This window comes from Epinephelus lanceolatus, chromosome 14 (assembly GCF_041903045.1).
Source record: "Epinephelus lanceolatus isolate andai-2023 chromosome 14, ASM4190304v1, whole genome shotgun sequence".
NCBI classification, from domain to species: Eukaryota; Metazoa; Chordata; class Actinopteri; order Perciformes; family Serranidae; genus Epinephelus; species Epinephelus lanceolatus.
The window spans coordinates 44,461,273-44,481,571 of record NC_135747.1 but is presented as its reverse complement, the minus strand read 5'-3'; the positions used below and the strand labels follow the sequence as shown (position 1 = coordinate 44,481,571).

Here is a 20,299-nt window from a genome sequence, read left to right as displayed (position 1 = left end):
GACCACAATTTAATTCATTAACAATCAGTAACAGATATATATTCACTGAATTTAAAAGACAACATTATTCTCCACCAGGCAGAGTTTGTAGCCCCAGAGCCATTTGACTGTTTCAACTCATGTCACTTTTTAGATCCTTTTCCTTGTTCAACTGGTCGAAGGATGTGAGCCATCCAACATCGGGATCTTACATTATCAGACAAACTACAATCACCACCCCATGCTTGTATGGCTCCGCCCACCAGTCTGCCCCATGGTTGTCATCACTGTCATCAATGTTAGGGCTGTAGTCTCCTGGTCGACTAGTCGATTATTTGGTCGCTATTAGGTGTGTGACGATACATCGATCCACATCGATACATCGATTCACTGATTAACGATCCGATTATATTGATGCAAAATGAAAACATCGATCCATATCGTCATCTGTGTCACCATTTCTGGGCAAGCGCGCCTCCGCTCAAACAACAAACAGAGTTCAGAAATAAAATGGTCAAATCATATTCTAGTTGTTTTTGTGAGTTGATGTAAATGATTGTGTTAGATGGGCATATGATATCGCGTCAAATCGATCGCAGGCTCCTGAATCGAATCGAATCAAAATCGTATCGTTACAGACTTTGTGTTTTGATATCGGCAAACATCGTATCGTCATCCAAACAAATCAACATAATATCGTATCGTGATGAAGCTGGTGATTTATACCCCTAGTTGCTATGCTCTCGTCCGACCAAATTCTCATTAGTCGAATAATCGCCGTGTTACTTTCATAAGGAGAAAAGTGCTACATCAACAGCTTTCCAGGATTAATCCATTATTTCCTGCGGCGGGGTACAGGCTAAGTTACCTGTGAAAATGGGGGTGTTTTCAAAACACCCTCGTTGTTGACAGAAAGTTGAACTCGCCCACCCTCACGCTCAGCGCAGACCTCCTGTCTGTCTCTGTAAGCTGACACCATTTCCCTCAGTGGAAACAAAGCTTGTATTTACTGTATTTCACACATAAGAAACAATAAATTGTGAAGACAGTAAAGCCTCCACTAAAATAGCATTTTAAGTCTTGTGTGTGATTTATCCTGGCTTCATATGAGCAGAGGAAATCTGCGCTCGTCGCTAGGCTAATGTATACAATGTAAAATGCCATAGACTTGTGCTAATAATGTTAGCATGTTGTATTTGCTTGGAAAACGTGTTTAGTATAAGACAGTTGTTTTGTCAGTGAATGTTGTGAGTTGTAATGGAGCCAAATTATGTGCCGTTACCTTTGTTACATGTTGCTGTTGTCCCTGGTTTTATGAGAAGAGGAAAAGATCGCTAGCTGCTAGGCTAATTTATACAATGTAAAATGCCATAGGCTTGTGCTAATAACGTTAGCATGTTGTATTGGTGGGGAAAATGTGTCCAGATAAAGACAAGTGTTTGTCTGTCAGTTCTACGATTTATACTGAAGCCAGTTTGTGTACTTGTGTTTGAAACTGTCTCTATTAAACCATGTTTAATGTGTGTTTAATGTGTGTTTAATGTGTGTTTTGAATCAACTATATAAATAAAGTTTGATTTGAACTAAACTTTACAGCTCTTAACACAGTCCTCCACCGCCGACTAGTGTTTTGGAGGTGTAACTGCAGAGTGACACAGACACACCACCGCAGAAGTAAAAATAACGTGCAGATTATTTTTCCCCCACGACTAATCGATTAGTTGAAGATTATGTGTGACTTTATTCGACCAAGATTTTCTTTGGTTGACTACAGCCCTAATATCATCACTTCATTATTTTACCTTGACAGATGTTCGTCTCAAAAAATAAAATGCAATCACGGAATTACAGAATTATTACTATCAGAAACAGGTTAATGTTGGCTGAGCAAATGTTTTATTACTATAACTGAAACTTTGTTAATGAAAGTTTGTGTAAAAGTCTCCTCTTAGAAAATGACTTCAGCATCCAGCTGTATTTCTTTTTCAGTATTGTAGTTAACAAATGTACACAGTATAATGACCGTTGCAACCCTAGTGCCTATTACACTGGGTGTCTATAATAACACTGATACACCTGTGACAAGTCAGTATCATGTTACACATCAACCTGTCAGTATATTGATCAGAATCATTAAAGGAAAGAGTTAATAAAAACTGACCGTGTCAGATCGACTGAGCTCCAAACATGAAACCCTAGGTTTGTTCAAAGTCCACAGAGTCACCTGGCACGTACCAGGTGGGACCTCTGAAAAAAATCCATTCTCATCATCTACCTGAAATTCTTTCATCACATCACAACCACACATGACATCACATCCTGTGGTTTCATGACTCAGTGCAGGACGTGATCCATGACTGCTTCATACATCCACCGTCCTCCTCTGCCATGAAGGTGTGTCCCGTCACCTCGCTTTAAAAACTGTGGCGCTAACTAAGCAGCAGGTGCCCAGCCCCCGCCCACGAGCACACACCCTCCATCTGCTCTGACAGACCTGCTGGAAAAATGGCTCCCAGTTCTGGAGGCCGTCCTGAATCAGCAAAATCACACCAGTGTTTGTCGAGCGCGAGTTTCATGGGACTAATGAGCCAGTCAGGTGTGTGTGTGTGTGTGTGTGTGTGTGTGTGTGTGTGTGTGCTGGCCTATTGTACAGGAAGCTATGCAGCATCCGATATCACACACACACACACACACACACACACACACACAGCTCTCAGATGAGCAGAGGAGCAATCAATTAGCAGCTTTAGCAGTGATCACATTTCAGCTTTCAGCGATGGGAGTCAGAGGAGACACTCGACCTGCTAACATGCTAACGTGCTAACGAGACAGCTCATCCAAAGTGAAATGTGTCAGCAGAAATAAAAAAGACTCAGAGATGTCACTCAACGTCTCGTCAGTCTCAGAGTCTCCTTAACTTTGACTCCTTCTGTCAAATAAATGATTTCTAAATGCTAAAAGTTGAAACTCTTTGGTGACATCATCATCATCATCATCATCATTATCAGGAGAGCCAGTTGTTTACAGCAGCTCAGTTTTGGGCACTTCATCCTGTTTACTGACACTCACACAGGCTCATGGACATCCAATGATTGGCTGTTTACTTCCTGAGGACGTTTGCACGATGTGTTCCTGTGCACAGTCTGATGCTAACCCTCACACTGACCTGGTTCAGCTCATTTACTGCATTTTTGTGAGCTCAGCAGCTCACAAGTAAAAACAGCACTTAATACTTTGTACTTGTTAACTCTAACAAGTTTTCTGCCACTGTGGCTGCGTATGAATGTATGAACACACACAAGTAGATCTGCTGTTAGATTTTATCTGGCCTCATTTCTTTGTTACCACTCACACCAGTGATCATTTAAAAAGTATATTGTTAAATTAATTACACTGCCGTTTAGTGAAGCTAAGCGAGGCTACGTTAATCACTGGTAGAGCTGAGAAGATTCTGTCAACAGTTTAATAGCTTATTCATAGTTTCAGTCACATACAGACCAAAAATACCAAACCAAGGCTGTAAATACTTTCATCTGTGTACGTCTACTAATGCACTTTTAAAGTTACATCCACCAAAATGTTTTTACCTGCACCCTCAAAAAATTCAGCCGCACCATTTTGTGTATTTGTCTTTTAATGTCCGGGTGGATCCAACCGAAAGAAATCCAACATGGAGCAATGCAACATTTTCTTTTTTATGATGATTCAAACAGGAGAAAATCATCAGCGTGTTAAAGTGTGATCTGAGATGACTCTCAAATTTAACATCCACAGTCAGGGTCATTCTGCACAGGTTAAATCTCTGAAGAAAAACATTTATTCAATATATGAACGTTTAAAAGTGAGGACATCTTTAATGTGCTGCTTCTTTAAGATATATGATTTGTAATATTGCTGTAGTGTCTTTCTTTGTCCTTTTTGTCGCTCTGGTGCATGATCAGCTGAGAATTTACCTATGGCTAAGTCCCGCCCTCAAACGCGATGAGCCAATCACAGTGCGTATAGCCATTCCCATACACTGGGACATTCTCTGCCTGGACGTCCATTGAAATGCATTACAGAAAGTCAGTTTTGTTCAGTTTTATGAGCTTTTTCTGAGATTTGAAGTTTAAAAATGGTCAAACGGTGTGCATGGGGTACATGCAACTCTGACACAAGGTATCCTGAGAGGCTGGGCGACCACGTGTATTTTTTACACTTTAAACCACATCTCAACCGAGAAAAGTGTCTCCTTTGGATAAAGTTGTGTGGTAACGTTAGACCACAACATCAACTCAACGTGAATAAGATTAACAATGATGTCTACATCTGTTCTAAGGTAAGTCAACATTGTGTTTGAGGCAACATATTGTCACTTTGCTGGAAAGAAATATAAAGTTATCTTTAACATCTCTAGCTAACGTTAGCTAAAGTTAGCCTAACGTTAGCTCCTAGCTGCGTTGTTCATCATGTCACCTTGTTTGCTGGGAGTTCATTAGCCTATTTTGTTCTAGTTTTGTACTTTGGTGATCGTACATCATTGTTAGCTGTTGTCCAAAGGGCTCTAGTTAAGCTAACGTTAACTTCTGGAGCTTAGCTTCATTAACTTATCTGTAATGGCAGAGATAACAAAGGTTGGCAAACGTTATGCTGAATGATTCAGTGTAAATACTGTAGCACCAAACTAACGGAGAGACACTCTTGGTAAAGATGGTAAAAAGGCCGTTATCCTTTTCTCATATTCTGAGCCAAAAACCTTAACTTCAGTGGCACTTTAACTTGTTGTCTTTGATGGTGACGGCAACCAGATGCGGTTCACAAGCGTACACTGTGACCTGTAAATTTTGGCTTGTAATTTAAGCTTTTCATCGACCTTCTCAACAATAAAATGATGAATATATCCCTCCAATGCGTAGTTTAGGCCCTTTTGGTTACTTCTCAATGACATCTGATCGTTATGTCTCCAAAAATCATCAACTGCCTCCTGTGAAATGCCGTGTACTGTGACACCTGCCATAGCGCCGCTCACTGAATGTTGACAGTTTGTCTGAGTGAGTGGAGGGGGGCGGGGCTTAGCCATAGGTCACATACGTACAAGGCTCAAATTTTAAAATTCCAACTACTGTGCATATGAACGTGGTATTTCAAGCTGTACGAACCTTCACTGGTCCAAGACCTGCTGCTTCTCCTGCTCTATATTATCAATAAATTGATAATCTGTGGTTTTGAACTGTCGGTCGGACAAAGTTTGAAGACATCCCCTCTGGCTGGGGAAACTGTGACGAGCATTTCTTTTGCTATTGTCTGACATTTAGGAAACTAAACATAAACCAGTAACTTATTAAAGATAAATAATCAAAACAGTCATTAATAATGAAAATAATCTGTAGCCCTGGACACCAGCACACCTACTGACTATAAGACATAAAAAGACATATATCAGTCTATCAGTCAGCGTGAGTCAGAAAAATGAATAAAATTTCCCACAACAAAACCAAATCTTTCAGATAAACAGCTTTGAGCAAGTTAAATCTGTTACATGGGGAGAAATCAATCAGGCCACGCCCCCTGTGGCGGCTGACCGTGTTTATTCTGTAAATCTGTGAACACAGTGTCACAGGTCAGGTCACACATATTGATTATTCTGGACTAAAAATACAGAGTTTAACCACCACAGGCTAAGTGATGAATAGTTTAATCTGTGGAGGAAGTAAAAATGAAGATTTATACTGTTTGCTCATGATACTGCTCTTTGTCTTCTACAGTTTACCTCTTACACTCATATGTGTGTTTGTTTTTACCAATACGTGGGGGCCAGCAACCTTCACCATCAGAGGAGACATTTTGACCAAAAGTAATAATAAAAAAATTCTTCTGGAGTCACAAAACATATTTGAAGCTTATAAATAAGGTAACACAGCTGATGAAGTCTAAATGAGCATTCGTTAATATGTTGCAGAGGGCTGTTCATGACTATTTGGAACTTTAAAGGCCAATTTCCACCAGATGCGTGTTGGTTGCGTCTGCGCTCCGGCACGGCAGCGGAGCCGATAGGATTCCATTCTAGTCAATGTGTTTGTTTCCACCGGCTGCGGCTGTGCTGCGTTCCGGCTCCGTCTCAGCTGCGGCACTCTGGAGCCCTCCGCAACAGATATGCAGGACTTCTATTTTTGCCGGACGCCGGAGCACAACGCAGCAATTCAGCACAGAGCAGATCGTGCGGGGCAGGAAGTCGTGCACAGAAACACAATAAAACATGCGGTTAATTTTCAAAATAAAGTACATAGTGTTCACGGCGGATCATATTTCCCTGCACTACACCTTAAAAACTACATAATGGGCGGAGGCAGGCCTGAAGTCAACAGGTCAGAGGTTTTCAGACGTCATTTCACCCCGTGAACACCATGGATGAGGAGATATTAATCATGGCAGTGAACCGAGATGTCTTCCGGCGGATCTGCACCGCACCGCACAGCAAACGCAGCCGGTGGGTATTGACGGACGGCGGAGCACGCAGCGGATAACCAGTGCTGCCGTTCTGCAACGGACACACATCCAGTGGAAATCCGGCGTAAGTTTGCAGAGTTGTAGGTGAAAGCAAACGAAGCTGTCCACATAATCAAATTCTCATTTCTCCTCAGGGACTGTTACCCTTTGGGATTTGGAATCACAGCGAATCTAGCGAGAAAGATTTAAGACGAGCCACCGCTCCTGAGGTTTGACTGAGGTCCTGTTTATATGACAACGATTTCAACTGAAAACGGTAAACTTACGTTGCGTTTTGGCTGATCGTTTACATGACAGCAGCGTTTTGGGTGCCTGAAAACACAACGTTTTGAAAATGGGTTCCAGAGTGCAATTTTTTTGAAACAGCACCGTCTCCGTTGTATGCTCATTACGGTTCCAGTCACTAGGCATGCGCGAGAAAGTCGACCATCACAACAACAATGGCGAGCTCTGTTTATGCTGCTCACCCTGTTGATTTTATCAACGCTTCTCCAGCAAAGTGTAGATCTACTGTGGGAACTCCACCTCGTCGCGGTCCTCTCCGCTCCTCTCACCCACACTTGAGCACCCGTTCTGTGATACACAGTGTCGGCCCGCCTGGCCTGACCTCTACGGTCCTCCCTGGACGAATGCTCAAGTGTGGGTGAGAGGAGCGGAGAGGACCGCGGAGGTCAGGCTCTGTGTGAACGGAGATTGTTTCAATACGTCGTCATATAAACGCAGACGTTTTATAAAATGCATAGGACAGACTTTTCCGTTTTTAGAGAAACTGTTGTCGTCTAAACAGGGCCTAAATTAAGAGGAAAAGGCGCCAGGCCGTCAACGGTTGAAGCACATTCTAGTTCATGAAGTATCTTAACTTTTTTTTTTTTTATTTGGTGCATAATTTGTTTAGGTCTACACAATGATAAATGAACACACTCAACTCATTTCCATGGCTGTGTATCACTGTGAAGAATTAACAACCAAATATTAAATACGATGAGTTTCCTTAAGCTCATGTTTTCCTGTCTGAGGACTTGAGTTATGGCACTATGTATAAAAGAGTTCCTACACTGTGGATCTGTTGTGTGACTTACACACTCAGCACTTTAACCTCACATATTTCAGATGGTCACTGTCCAAATTTATACAGCGTGCACCATACACACACATACACACACACTCACACACACACACCCAGACTGCTCCCTTGTTTGCGAAGGCTGCAGTGCAACAGGAAGTTGTGCAGGAAGACGTCTGCTTTTATACTCAGGTATGTCATAAATCAGCAACTGACTGGATGTCTTTAGATTTACTGTGCATATATTTTACAGTATTTTTCACATTTTTACAGAAACGTTAAACCTATATTTATGTCTCTCAATTTCTGCAATCCTTTTTTTAAATTTTAATTTCATCTTGTCTGCCTGTGTTTATGTCCCACACTAATACACCACGGCTAATTCCTGTTCTGATACGCTTAAAGGCTCCAAGAATAACTACATTAGTGTACACAGTGTGTTTGACTCAGTCAGATGTTCCTACACTGACTCCAACTCTCATCCCATATATGGTGCATCTCTGGGGGGGAAAGTTTCTTTTCATTATTAAATTGAAGACGTAAGAGTGACTGTTCTGATCACAGGTTTCACTTCCTCTGACATCAGATACTCAGCTGAATTCGACTGCAGAATTCTGCTCTTTTATTATACGACTTTATTCTATGTACATAACTGTAAATATTGATTGTTAATCATATATCTTGTTCTTATCTATTGATGTGCGTACTGTAGTGACCATTATAGCATAACACATATTTTATATTTCTGAATATAACACTAGTTTATACAGTGTAAAGTAGCACAGTGCACTTATCTGTATATTTTTACAGCACAGTAAAGATTTATATTTTATTCTTAATATCTTCAGTGTTTAACATTGGAGCATGATACACATTTTTATTTCTATTTCATTTAATTAATTTACATTTATATGATTCTGTTTTATCCTCTTATCACCACCTGCACAGCCCTTTGGACAGGTCTTTGTGATTTGGTGTTCATGCTTCTGCTCCTCAGAGCTGATCTCATGTAATCAGTGTCACGTGCTGACTGATTGATCACACCTGGTATGAGCCTGTCTGAGTCTGTATCAGCTTTGTGAAGCTCTCATGTCACTGATGATGGTGAAGGACTGAAACCTTTGCTGCTGTTTTTACTCACTTTTTATTATTTGCACTTTGAGCACCTTCTTTCTGTGTACAGATGTCCTAAATAAAAAGACAATGTGTGCATTCATCTCAGTCTGTGGAGCTTCTTGGATCTGTCCAGCCCTGTCACACTGGTGTGTACAAGCGTCTGCTCTGCCAACCTTTCTTGTTTGTCTACTGTCGACACACCCAAGACAAACGTTCTTGTTGCCCTAAGAAGGCGCAGTTTCACCTAATACTCTCATTATAACCTCTTATTATTCTTTCATTTCATTTATGTGACCTTCAGACCATGTCACCTGGGGTCTCATTTACCAAACAGTGTGTAGGATCTGTACTAAAAATGTATGAATGGACAAAAGCCATGAATGGCATGCCCCAAAAATTATTTGACAGTCTCTACAATCAGGCTTCACCTCACAATCTGTGTCGCCAATTTCCTGTCTCCAAAATGTTGGTAAGCATGGGTCAAAGTTTCTCCCATCAAGTCTGTTTTTATAGATCATAACTTTTGTGACGTCATTTTGTGCGCACATAATGTTAATAAATGAGACCACTGGTCTGCAGCATTACACACACTAATACCAGAACGACGACACACAGCGTGGCCAAAGTACAACAAATGTAACTTAAACAAAAGAAGGACATTCTTCAAAAAAGCTCCTAGTTTACAAACGATGTTTGTCTCATCTGACTGTGATAACAAAATTAATTTAAACATAGATATAAGGTTTATATAAAACTGACAAACACCTTTCTGTGTAAGTCATTAAGCTTCATTCTGACAGTCAAACCAAACATGATACTCATCCGTCTGCAGCTCATTCATCATGTCTTTACTAAGAGTTTGTGAGCTCCTTTACACCGATCCGATCAAGAGGAAAAATGTTGGTATTGACATTTCTGCAAAACACAGATGTCTGTGCAGGTTATTTATTTAATTATTTTAAGATATTTTTTGGGGCATTTTTTAGCCTTTATTTGATAGGGCAGACAAGTGTGAAAGGGGGAGAGAGAGAGGAGTGACATGCAGCAAAGGGCCACAGGCTGGAGTTGAACCCGGGCCGCTGCGGCAACAGCCTTGTACATGGGGCGTCTGCTCTACCACTAAGCCACCGACGCCCCAATGTGCAGGTTATTATGTGGCGGATATGCTGACGCTTGTTTCAACAACACTGGAATTACACAGACGAGTCGCTACAAAACACCTCCAATGAGAGCCTAGAAAGCTGACAGAAACACACCAACAGGTTGCTACAAAACATGGGTGATTGGAGCCTAAAAAACAGATGGAAACACACTTAGACGTCCCTACAAAATGTTCAGAATTTGAGCCTGAAATGCCGATGGAAACACACCGACAGGTCACTACAAAACCCCCAAGACTGGGGCCTAAACGCAAATGGAAACACATCGACAGGTTGCTACAAAACACCCAAGACTGGGGCCTAAAAGCAGACGGAAACACATCGAGAGGTTGCTACAAAACACCCAAGACTGGGGCCTAAACGCAGATGAAAATACATCGACAGGTTGCTACAAAACACCCAAGACTGGGGCCTAAAAGCAGACGGAAACACATCAACAGGTTGCTACAAAACACCCAAGACTGGGGCCTAAAAGCAGATGGAAACACATCAAGAGGTTGCTACAAAACACCCAAGACTGGGGCCTAAACGCAAATGGAAACACATCGACAGGTTGCTACAAAACACCCAAGACTGGGGCCTAAAAGCAGACGGAAACATATCGAGAGGTTGCTACAAAACACCCAAGACTGGGGCCTAAAAGCAGACGGAAACACATCAACAGGTTGCTACAAAACACCCAAGACTGGGGCCTAAACGCAGATGAAAACACATCGACAGGTTGCTACAAAACACCCAAGTCTGGGGCCTAAAAGCAGATGAAAACACACTGAGGGGTTGCTACAGAACACCCAAGACTGGAGCTTAAACACAGATAGAAACACATCGACAGATTGCTACAAAACACCCAAGACTGGGGCCTAAAAGCAGATGGAAACACACCGACAGGCTGCTACAAAACACCCAAGACTGGGGCCTAAAAGCAGATGAAAACACACCGACAGGTTGCTACAAACACCCAAGACTGGGGCCTAAAAGCAGATGAAAACACACCGACGGGTTGCTACAAAACACCCAAGACTGGGGCCTAAAAGCAGATGAAAACACACCGACGGGTTGCTACAAAACACCCAAGACTGGGGCCTAAAAGCAGACGGAAACACATCGACAGGTTGTTACAAAAACCCTGTGACTGGGGCCTAAAAGCAGATGGAAACACACTGACAGGCTGCTACAAAACACCCAAGACTGGGGCCTAAAAGCAGATGGAAACACACCGACAGGCTGCTACAAAACACGCATGACTGGAAACTTAAAGCTGATGGAAACACACTGACAGGCTGCTACAAAACACCTTAGACTAGAGCCTAGAACCTGATGCAAACACACCTACGAGTCACCACAAAACAGCCATAATTTGACCCTTAAAACCCGTGGCAACACACCGATGGGTCACTTATTTTTCTATTCTTTACATTGAAGCGACTGTAACGAACCATAATTTCCCACCAAGGATCAATAAAATATTTCTGATTCTGATTCTTAATCATAAACAACCTAAATCTGTTGTGGTGGAGCTCCCTGAGGTCAAACCTTCTGATCATATACAGGTCCATGACTGACACTTATTGACTGAAGGCTTCTTGACACTAATGAGACTCACTGCTCTGAACTATTTGCATTTGATGACAGATGAATCGAGTGAGGAATAGTTAGATAGTAATGCTGACTAACCTGTTCAGGTGACAGTCACATGACAGGGAGAGGAGAGCTCTGCTGTTACACACATATAAAACACACACACACACACACACACACACACACACACACACTGTTTTTACACAAGTCACAAAGTTCTCAACTTTCACTTCCTCTTTACAGACTGAAGCAGATGAGTTTCAGATGAACAGTGTGTGAACCACCCTGAGCTGAGGAGGAGGACGGTGAGGGAGCTTCATCACCTCCTGAGTTGTGACTGGACGCTACTTCAGCCCTCACACACACAGACACACAGGGGAGGGACCCCGGACACACAGCCGACCACAGAGCAGCTCTGTGGGCTCGAACCCACGGACACAGTGACCCACAGTGACCCACAGACCCCCCCCACACAGCACCCACAGCTCCACCCGCTGCTACATCTCAGCTCCAAGTTGAGTCAAGGCTGTCAACTTTACCTCCTGCACGGTCGGACAGGCTAGGAGACACGGTGAGGACCGAGTCCGCTTTAGTTCCCCGCAGTCCGGTACCGTGCACGCGCACCCCCCGGTCACTGTGACCGCTAACCGGCTGCGTGTCACGGGGACACACGCACGAGGCTCGTTTGACTCACCAGCAGCGCCAGCATGAACATTTTCGCCTCTCTCATCCGACTCCCGTGGCGCTTCCAAGAGGCCATGATGCCGTTGCCACGTCTGGATACGCAGGCGCAAACGGTTTTCCACGGATTCTTGGGCACTGCGCAAGGCTTCATGGGAAATGTAGTCTTTCCGGGTTTATTCAGCAGGAGGCGTTTTACCTGCCTCGTGCAGCCAGGTCCTCCTCTCGTGTCATGAGGAGAGACACCAGTGTCGGAACAAGCAGACTACATGGTGTAGTTTTATCAGCCCGCTGCAGCCATACTGCAGAACAATTAATTACACAGGAGGCTCATTAGCAAATTGACTGCTGATTGAATGGCTCTTAATTAGCTCTTTATCAATCCCACTTCCGCTCCTTCACAGCAGCCGGTTTGATTATAGCTGAAGAAACGTCTCCACACATTGTGTGGGCCCTAACACAAGGTCAGTGTATAGAGATGGACTGCAGGAAGGAACAAATACAAACAAAAGGGTTTAAAACATATTGTACCGTGAATATAAATAAATAAATTCACCTGTGAAAGACTCATGTTTGAAAAGAGCAGAAAATATTCACTAAACTGACTTTGGCTCAGTTGTTCTGCAGCAAACTGAGGTATAAAGACAGGAAAGTGCAGCAATAAACTCCTCATGACCGACCTGTTTATTTATTTATATTTTACTTTGATTTATTCATTTTGAACATTATAATAATAATAAAATGAAATAGAATATATTGTAGAAAAATACCTACAAAACAAAGAAAAACGAGAAATCACGAACAGACTTATGATGAGAAATATAAATTAACATTTCATCATTTCATGTCTGAAAAGGAGCAGAAAGAAGTAACATGCCTGTGTAGTTCTGCCCCCAGTCGCAAACTATACATCATACTAGTCTACATCATGCTGACAGAATAGAATAGAATAGAAAAACATTTAGTTCAAGATCTGTTGTTCAGTTCAATCTGCACGTCAGGTTTCTTGCCCTCTATAAAAATGACACATAATGAAATAAAACAGCACAAACTAATTTTCTGAATGGAGTTCGGCTCAGACCAGTTTCTCAGCTTAATACTTAGCATAGAGTAGAGCAGATGGTGAAGGGTTGTCTGTGCTAATTCAAAATAATGTTTAATAAATAAAGTTTGGTTGATTGTTTTATGATCATAATATCAGACAGGGAGCCTGAGAAAGTAAATGTCTGTTTGAATCCTACATTCAGGTCACTACAATAGCAAACTGACTTCAGTTAACTTGATCATTCAGTTTGCAGATTTAATTCCCCACACTGTAACTACTGGCTTCTAGCTGCACCACTTTCACAGTATGTTATCATATCATTTTATATTCTAAATCTCAATCATTGTTCAATGACAGCTGTATACTGTGATCACAGTAGTTATGCCTGCATGTTACTGTGATGTAGTGATAAATTACTATATCTAACAGTAACCTCACAGTTAAAGCCCGTTACATTACTGTGATATAACAGCATGTTCCTGTAAATTACTGAATTTACCTGTAACCTCACAGTTTATTTACAGCTGATTACTGTGATTTAGCAGTATGCTCCGTACAATCACTGTATTTCACTGTAATCCCACAGTTAAACTCCAGATATAACTGTGGATTAGCAGTCTGTAACATTATTTTATTTACCTGCACGAGTTTCACAATATAATTCTGTATCCAGTTAGATATCACAGTAAAAGCCTGTGAGGTGATAAATATGTATTTTATTGTGAAATATTACAGTTACATGTAACTTCCTGGAAATAATTTGCAGTGAACATGAAAATGACATGAATGACTTAATTTAACCATATCATTCACTTAAGTTCATTTTGCAGGTTTAATTTCCCTACACTGTAAAATATCTGCAAATTACTGGTAAATTACAGTAAATTACTGGATACTAGCTGCACCACTGTCACAGTAGGCAACCGTGACACTTTCACAGTAAATGATTGCTAAATGACAGCTGTATATTGTCATCTCACAGTAGTTATACCCTACCTGCATATTACTGTGATTTCACACAGTACTTCTGTAAAATGTCTATTTTTTAACTGTAACCTCACAGTTGAATCCCGTTACATTACTGTGATATAACAGCATGTTCCTGTAAATTACTGAATTTACCTGTAACCTCACAGTTTATTTGCAGTTGATTACTGTGCTCCTTACCTGTAGAGTTACTGTATTTCACTGTAATCTCACAGTCAAACTCCGTCTGTACAAGTCTGTAACATTATTATCTTTACCTGCACGAGTCTCACAATATAATTCTGTGTACAGTTAAATATCACAATAAATATTAGTTACATGTTGTAATTTCCTGAAAATAATTTGCAGTGTACATGAAATGACTTAATTTAACCATATCATTCTGTTCAGTTCATTTTGCAGGTTTAATTTCCCTACACTGTAAAATATCTGCAAATTACTGGTAAATTACAGTAAATTACTGGATACTAGCTGCACCACTGTCACAGTATCTTACCGTGACATTTTCTACAGTAAACAACAGCTATATTGTCATCTCACATTAGTTATACCTGCATATACCTGCATACAGCTGTAAAATTACTATATCTAACTGTAACTTCACAGTTGAATCCTGCTACATTACTGTGATATAACAGCATGTTCCTGTAAATTACTGAATTTAACTTTAACTTCACATTATGTACATTGGATTACTGTGGATTAGCAGTCTGTAAAATGACTGTATTTACCTGCATGGATTTCATGATATAATTCTGTATTCAGTTAAATATCACAGTAAAAGCCTGTGAGGTGATAAGTATGTATTTTATTGTGAAATATTACAGTTACATGTTGTAACTTCCTGGAAATAATTAGCAGTGAACATGAAAATGAAGTAAAAATGAATGACTTAATCTAAACACATCATTCAGCTCAGAGAATAGAATAGAATAGAATAGACAGTGTGTGTGTGTGTGGGGGGGGGGGGGGGGGGGGGGGCGGTTGAGCTGAAGCAAAATGATGTTCATCTGCATACATTCATTACATTCATGTTTCCTCGTGGTAATGTCGGACATGATGTAATAGCTGATGTACACACCTGTTTAAATCCTACATCCGGGTCCTTACTACAACACAATACATCACATTACAATAAAATCACGGAGCTCTGACCTGATGTAACCTCATCACTCAGTTCAGTCCAGTTTACACATCAGATTTATGATCATGAGATCTGATGAAATAAAACACCACAAACTCATTTTTTCTGAATGGAGTTTGGCTCAGACCATTTTCTCAGCTACACCTGGCACCATAGAGCAGGACAGGATAGAACACACCCAGAGTGTGTGTGTGTGTGTGTGTGTGTGTGTGTTCCCTTTTTAGTTTGACTGAACAAAACACAGCAGACAAAAACCTTTGGACACCCTGTGGAGTCTTATTGCCAGGTAACGTGTGCGCGCGGACACACAGCAGGTGCGGTGGAGTCCCACACAACAACACGCGGGACAAACCTTTCCCGTGAGCCTCTCTGTCTCCCTCAGGTCCTCCGGGCTGTGCTCCACTCTCAGACCCAGCCTGCCTTCACTCTGGACGGACGCGCTGTTGCGACACTCCTCCAGCTCTCCGGGGGTGTCCATGCGCACTTCCTCCCTATTGCGCTTGCAAATCGGCCCCATCTTCCACCCTCCTCCTCCTCCTCCTCCTCCTCCTCCTCCTCCTCCTCCTCCTCTTCCTCTTCACTCCCCCCACCTCCTCCCCGGTCCCCCCTCGGCCCGGTGGTATCGTCCGACGCTCTCGGAGAGGCAGAGCGCAGTAGTCGGCTGCAGGTCGCTCGGAGAGAGACGCACACAGCGGCTGAGGACACAGCACTAGAACCTGTCTCTATTCTGTCTCTACTGCTCACTGTGCGAGTCTGATTGTCTCCTCTTCTCTGCCTGGCTTTATCTTCAACTCTGGGAATACAAACATCAGCGAAGGTAAAAAGAAAATCACTTTTTCTTTCTCTTATTTTGGCACAAAACCTGACATGACTGGCACAAAAGCACTTTTTAGGTGTGTTGTGCGCCAGTTTCCAGCTGCTATCCCGCTGTACATTCACACCTTGCAGGCAAAATGGATGCAGCTCGACTTGCTGGGTTTTTACTGGAGACAGTATGAACACAATAGCGTGTTTCAGCTTCACTAACCTGCTCAGATAAATTAAAAAACCCTGCTCTATCAATAACGGATCGGCTGCTCGGACGCGTTACATCCACGCCGTGGGCTCCGTTTTTCTCTGGACCCTCTGTGTGTTCCATCAGAGCAGCTGCTTTGAACAATGAGGCGATTTTTTCTTATTATCTACAAGACTTTTCTGCGCTTCTCCTGACTTTGACTGTTGCAGGGTGCGGTGATTTGTCCGCTGATAGCATGTGTTATTCAGAGCAGTTAGCAGCTCCTTTATGCCACGCCAGTTTTACTTTCCACTCACGTTTCATCCCAGGATCAGAGGAGCATTTGTGGGGCTGCAGGAGCTGCCTGTGCCTGCCACATTAGCACCGTCTCAAACTTACTTTGTGCTGCCCTGCTGGCCCCAGACACACATGTGCAAACTTTAAAATCAATCTGCAGGGAAACTTCCTCCAGATCATCTCCAGGGAAAGTCCGTTTGCTCAGTGTCGTGCGTCTCACTCGCATTTGAACTCAAATAGTCCAGATTCAGACACGGTAACCTGATTGAGGATCAGCATGTGTGCGTTAACACTGACCACACTGTTGTTCTTTGCAGCCTCTCTGCTTGTGTGTCGCTGGCTGTCTTCAGACTGCCCATAATGACCTCATTGCTTATCAATTCCAATTAGCAAATTGGCTTTTACGCGCGGAGTGTGCTCCAGCCTTTGCGCACATTCACAGTGTTTTACATTCCTTTATTGTGCACAAATCCCAGCAAACGTTCGTGAGACTAATTCTGCGTGAAAACAGCCAGACTGAGCTGAGAAAGTCTCATTATTCATCACATGGATGAACTGCCTCTCCGTCCCTCCCCGACACATGCACACACTCCAGATCTGCTGCATTTGAATTGTAAAGAGGGATGAGTGTCCAGCAGAGAGCTGCAGAGCGGAGATGTCGAACAAAGACACGCAGCGTTATAAAATGGGACATTTCCCTCTTGCATGTATTTAAGTTGATTATTCTGGGATGCATTGTTGGAGCGGGAGCTGAGCTGCTGCAGGGCGACAGAGGGCAGTGTTGAGCAGCACTGTGCAGCTGTGACAACACCTTGCCAGGTGAAGTTTGCTGCATCATGTGCTGGACTATCTGCTGTGCTCTCCACAAGTGAGCACACAGTGAGAGGAGCAGGAGGAGCAGAGGAGCAGGAGGAGCAGAGGAGCATCTCTCCTCTGAGCAGGGACAGATGCAAACATATAGTGATGCTGCTTTGATGGCTGATTCCCTGTGTGTTTTTTTCCTTGCTTCAGGTGATTAAATGTCAAGCACTTGTGAACAAGCTTTCATCTGCAGGCGGTTTAGCAGGAGCCGCTCTCAGAGACGTTTAGTCCCATTGCTGGACTTAAAATATCACATTCACTCCACTGAATGAATCAAAACAACTTATTCACTTGAAAGCTATTTCCCACCACCACCACCAGCACCTCTGGGGCTTTTAGAGGCTTTTTTAGAGCTTTTTCATCTGGAACATTTTATTGAGCTTGAGTGGTTCAGTGTCTTCAACGGCATCAATGAAAGACAGCGGATTATTCATTAACACTCAAATGGCTCTCAGACGCAGCCGAGCATGGCGGCTCTGAGTTTTGGAAAACGTGTCAGGAACATAATAAGTTTGTTTTGCAGGTTTTTATAAAACACTTTGCCTCTCTTTAAAAACAGGACACGCTCAGAATAAAAATATATTTCTGCCCAGAAATCATCTATAATTAGTGATCCAATTAAACAAATATTCATATTACTGTGCTACAGAGCTCTTCCTCCAGTGGGCTAATGACTGCACACCACACTGCTGTTTTATTCAGTCCTGTTTCATATGTGAACAACCTCATCCTCGCTGTCCTCTGGAATCCAAAACAGCGCCTGGCACAACTCTTATTTTCCTGCTTCATCAACACGTGTGAAAGTCCCATATCTCATCACCCGTCTTTTGATTGATATTCATATATTCTTACGTGCTTTATGAGGCCCACATGCTTGTCCTATGGATGATTAACGCTTTTGTTATGTGAAGAGCTGTTTTTGTATCCTGGGTCAGTCCTTTCAAATGGAAAACAGGTTTTCATCTTTGATGAACTTATGAGGGCTCTTGACAGGTCCTGCAGGGGGGGGGGGGGGGGGGGGGGGGGGGTCCTGAAACAAAACTGGACTGATGCTGCTCCAACTCCTCCTCACCCACCTCCATGTTCACTCTCCCTCCCCCTCTGTCCCCGGCTCTCCTCTCTGTCCTTGTAGTTACAGTATGTGAAAGTGATTTCGATTAGAGGTCTGTATCTCGGTGGCATCTGATGTCGACATAAATAATTCATTTTCATTAACTAATATGGTATATGTGGAGTAGACCAGGCGGCAGCTTCTTCATCAAAATTTTAATGATGCATATTTAAAGTGAGGCATGTGGAATACTGCCTTTCAGTTGTCGGCATCATTCGAGAGGGGACAAACGGATATGAAAGTTTAATGTCTGGAGAACCTGATGCCTCCTGTCCTCCATCCGATATTACCTCTCTAAAAAGAAAGAAAACGATGCCATGTTCATTATGCTGTGACCTCTACCACTGTTGGAGTGCTGACGTGTGTGTCTGAGGAGATAACGGTAGGCTCGGGCAACACTTCACCAGAGTGTATGATACCTAACTGTAGTCACTGTGGCATGCAGGTTATTGTCCAGCCCATATTGTTTCTAATATGCAGTCAGGCTAATAAGACAAATCTCGCTGGGTTTAGATTCTCATGGTCCGCAGTTTGATGAATGGATCGGAGGAACCGATGTCACTTGTTGCTGCGGACACTGACACGTCCTCGTGCTGAGCGGAGATGATGTGTTGGATAAAATCACGTGGCTGATAAAATACTTTCAAAAAAGTCAAGATAAAGTTATGTGTGGCAGTACTCACAAACAGTCGCAGAGCCATTTTTCTTATTTGCTAGTCCTGTAGCGTTATCCCCACCACTTGCAGTCGCCGTCTCTCTCAGCTCAGCTGCCTGTTTGACATTAATAACATCAACGTATCATAAATAGAAAGACGAGTATCAGTATTTGCCTCGATATCGTCCAGATCCAGACAACAGACATAAATGAGTCTGTCAGGGGCGTAAATATAAACAGTGCAGGCACTGGGCCGTGATGTTGGGTGGAGCTGTAGAGAGAAGAGGTCCTCTAACAATGCATTAGACAGAAAATGGGACCTTATGGCTCATTAATTCTCCCTTTACGTCTGAAAAGAGACTCGTCCGTTTCAAACACTGTAAACGCCGCTGCCCTGACTCCTTCATGTGTCCTTTATGATGTCACAGATACAGCCAGTAGGTGGCACAAGAGGATGAAGTCAAAAGCATCACTCAACAAACGAGGCAACAGTGGAGGAGGTGGTAATAATGTATATATATTATATATATTATTATATATTATAATAAACGACCCACTGATTCTGTTTCACCATTTTTAAAATGTCTTCGTCATCTCCTGTGATCGTATCTCACTTTAACTACACTTCACTGCCTCCACGGTCTCCGCTGCTTCGGCTCACTTTGGTCTCTGTCCGTAAGCTTCAGAAAACGTGCACAAATACGTCTGACATTAGTGCACAGGCGGCTCCATCTGTCTCAGCATCAAACGCTGAGCATCAACGAGGCCTCATGAGTGATTCAGATCACCGTCTCTGAAACGTGCCTGTTGTAGAGAGAGCTCACACTGAACACTTAAAGGTGGTGCCACAGTGGCTCAGCGGAGAGAGCAGGCGTCCTGTGTACAAAGGCAGAGTCCTCGCTGCAGCAGTTGTAGGTTCAATTCCAACCCATGGACCTTTGCTGAATGTCAGGTGGGGTTTAATCAGGAAGTGGGTGGGACTTAAAGTACAGATGGGTGTGACTTAACCACAGGTTGTTATTTTAAGACTGAAATTGATTTTGGTGGATCAAAAGTTGATGTATTTATTATTTATTAGAAAGTTATTTACAGAACAAGCTCAAGATTCAGCTTCAGATCATTTTTGTGTGAATATTGACACA

The 20,299-nt window shown here is 42.6% G+C and overlaps 2 protein-coding genes across 7 annotated transcripts in view; one reads left to right on the top strand and one right to left on the bottom strand.

Annotated features, from left to right (window-relative positions):
- Positions 1-12,215, bottom strand: part of pdia5 (protein disulfide isomerase family A, member 5) — a 93,438-nt gene extending 81,223 nt beyond the window's left edge. Inside the window, exon 1 of the mRNA XM_033617687.2 lies at positions 12,077-12,215. Within this exon, the coding sequence (XP_033473578.1) occupies positions 12,077-12,142 (66 nt within the window). The 5' untranslated portion in view covers positions 12,143-12,215. The remainder of the gene's footprint in view (positions 1-12,076) is intronic.
- A 3,629-nt stretch (positions 12,216-15,844) lies between these two features.
- The window catches only part of sema5ba (sema domain, seven thrombospondin repeats (type 1 and type 1-like), transmembrane domain (TM) and short cytoplasmic domain, (semaphorin) 5Ba), a 278,351-nt gene continuing 273,896 nt past the window's right edge, over positions 15,845-20,299 (top strand). For 3 of the 6 annotated variants that reach the window (XM_033617575.2, XM_078174764.1, XM_033617574.2), the window contains exon 1: positions 15,849-16,056. The gene's annotated coding sequence lies outside the window, so the exon portion shown is untranslated. Of the gene's footprint in view, positions 16,057-20,299 lie in introns of all 6 variants that reach the window. The other 3 variants (XM_078174762.1, XM_078174761.1, XM_078174763.1) reach the window with 3 other exon arrangements.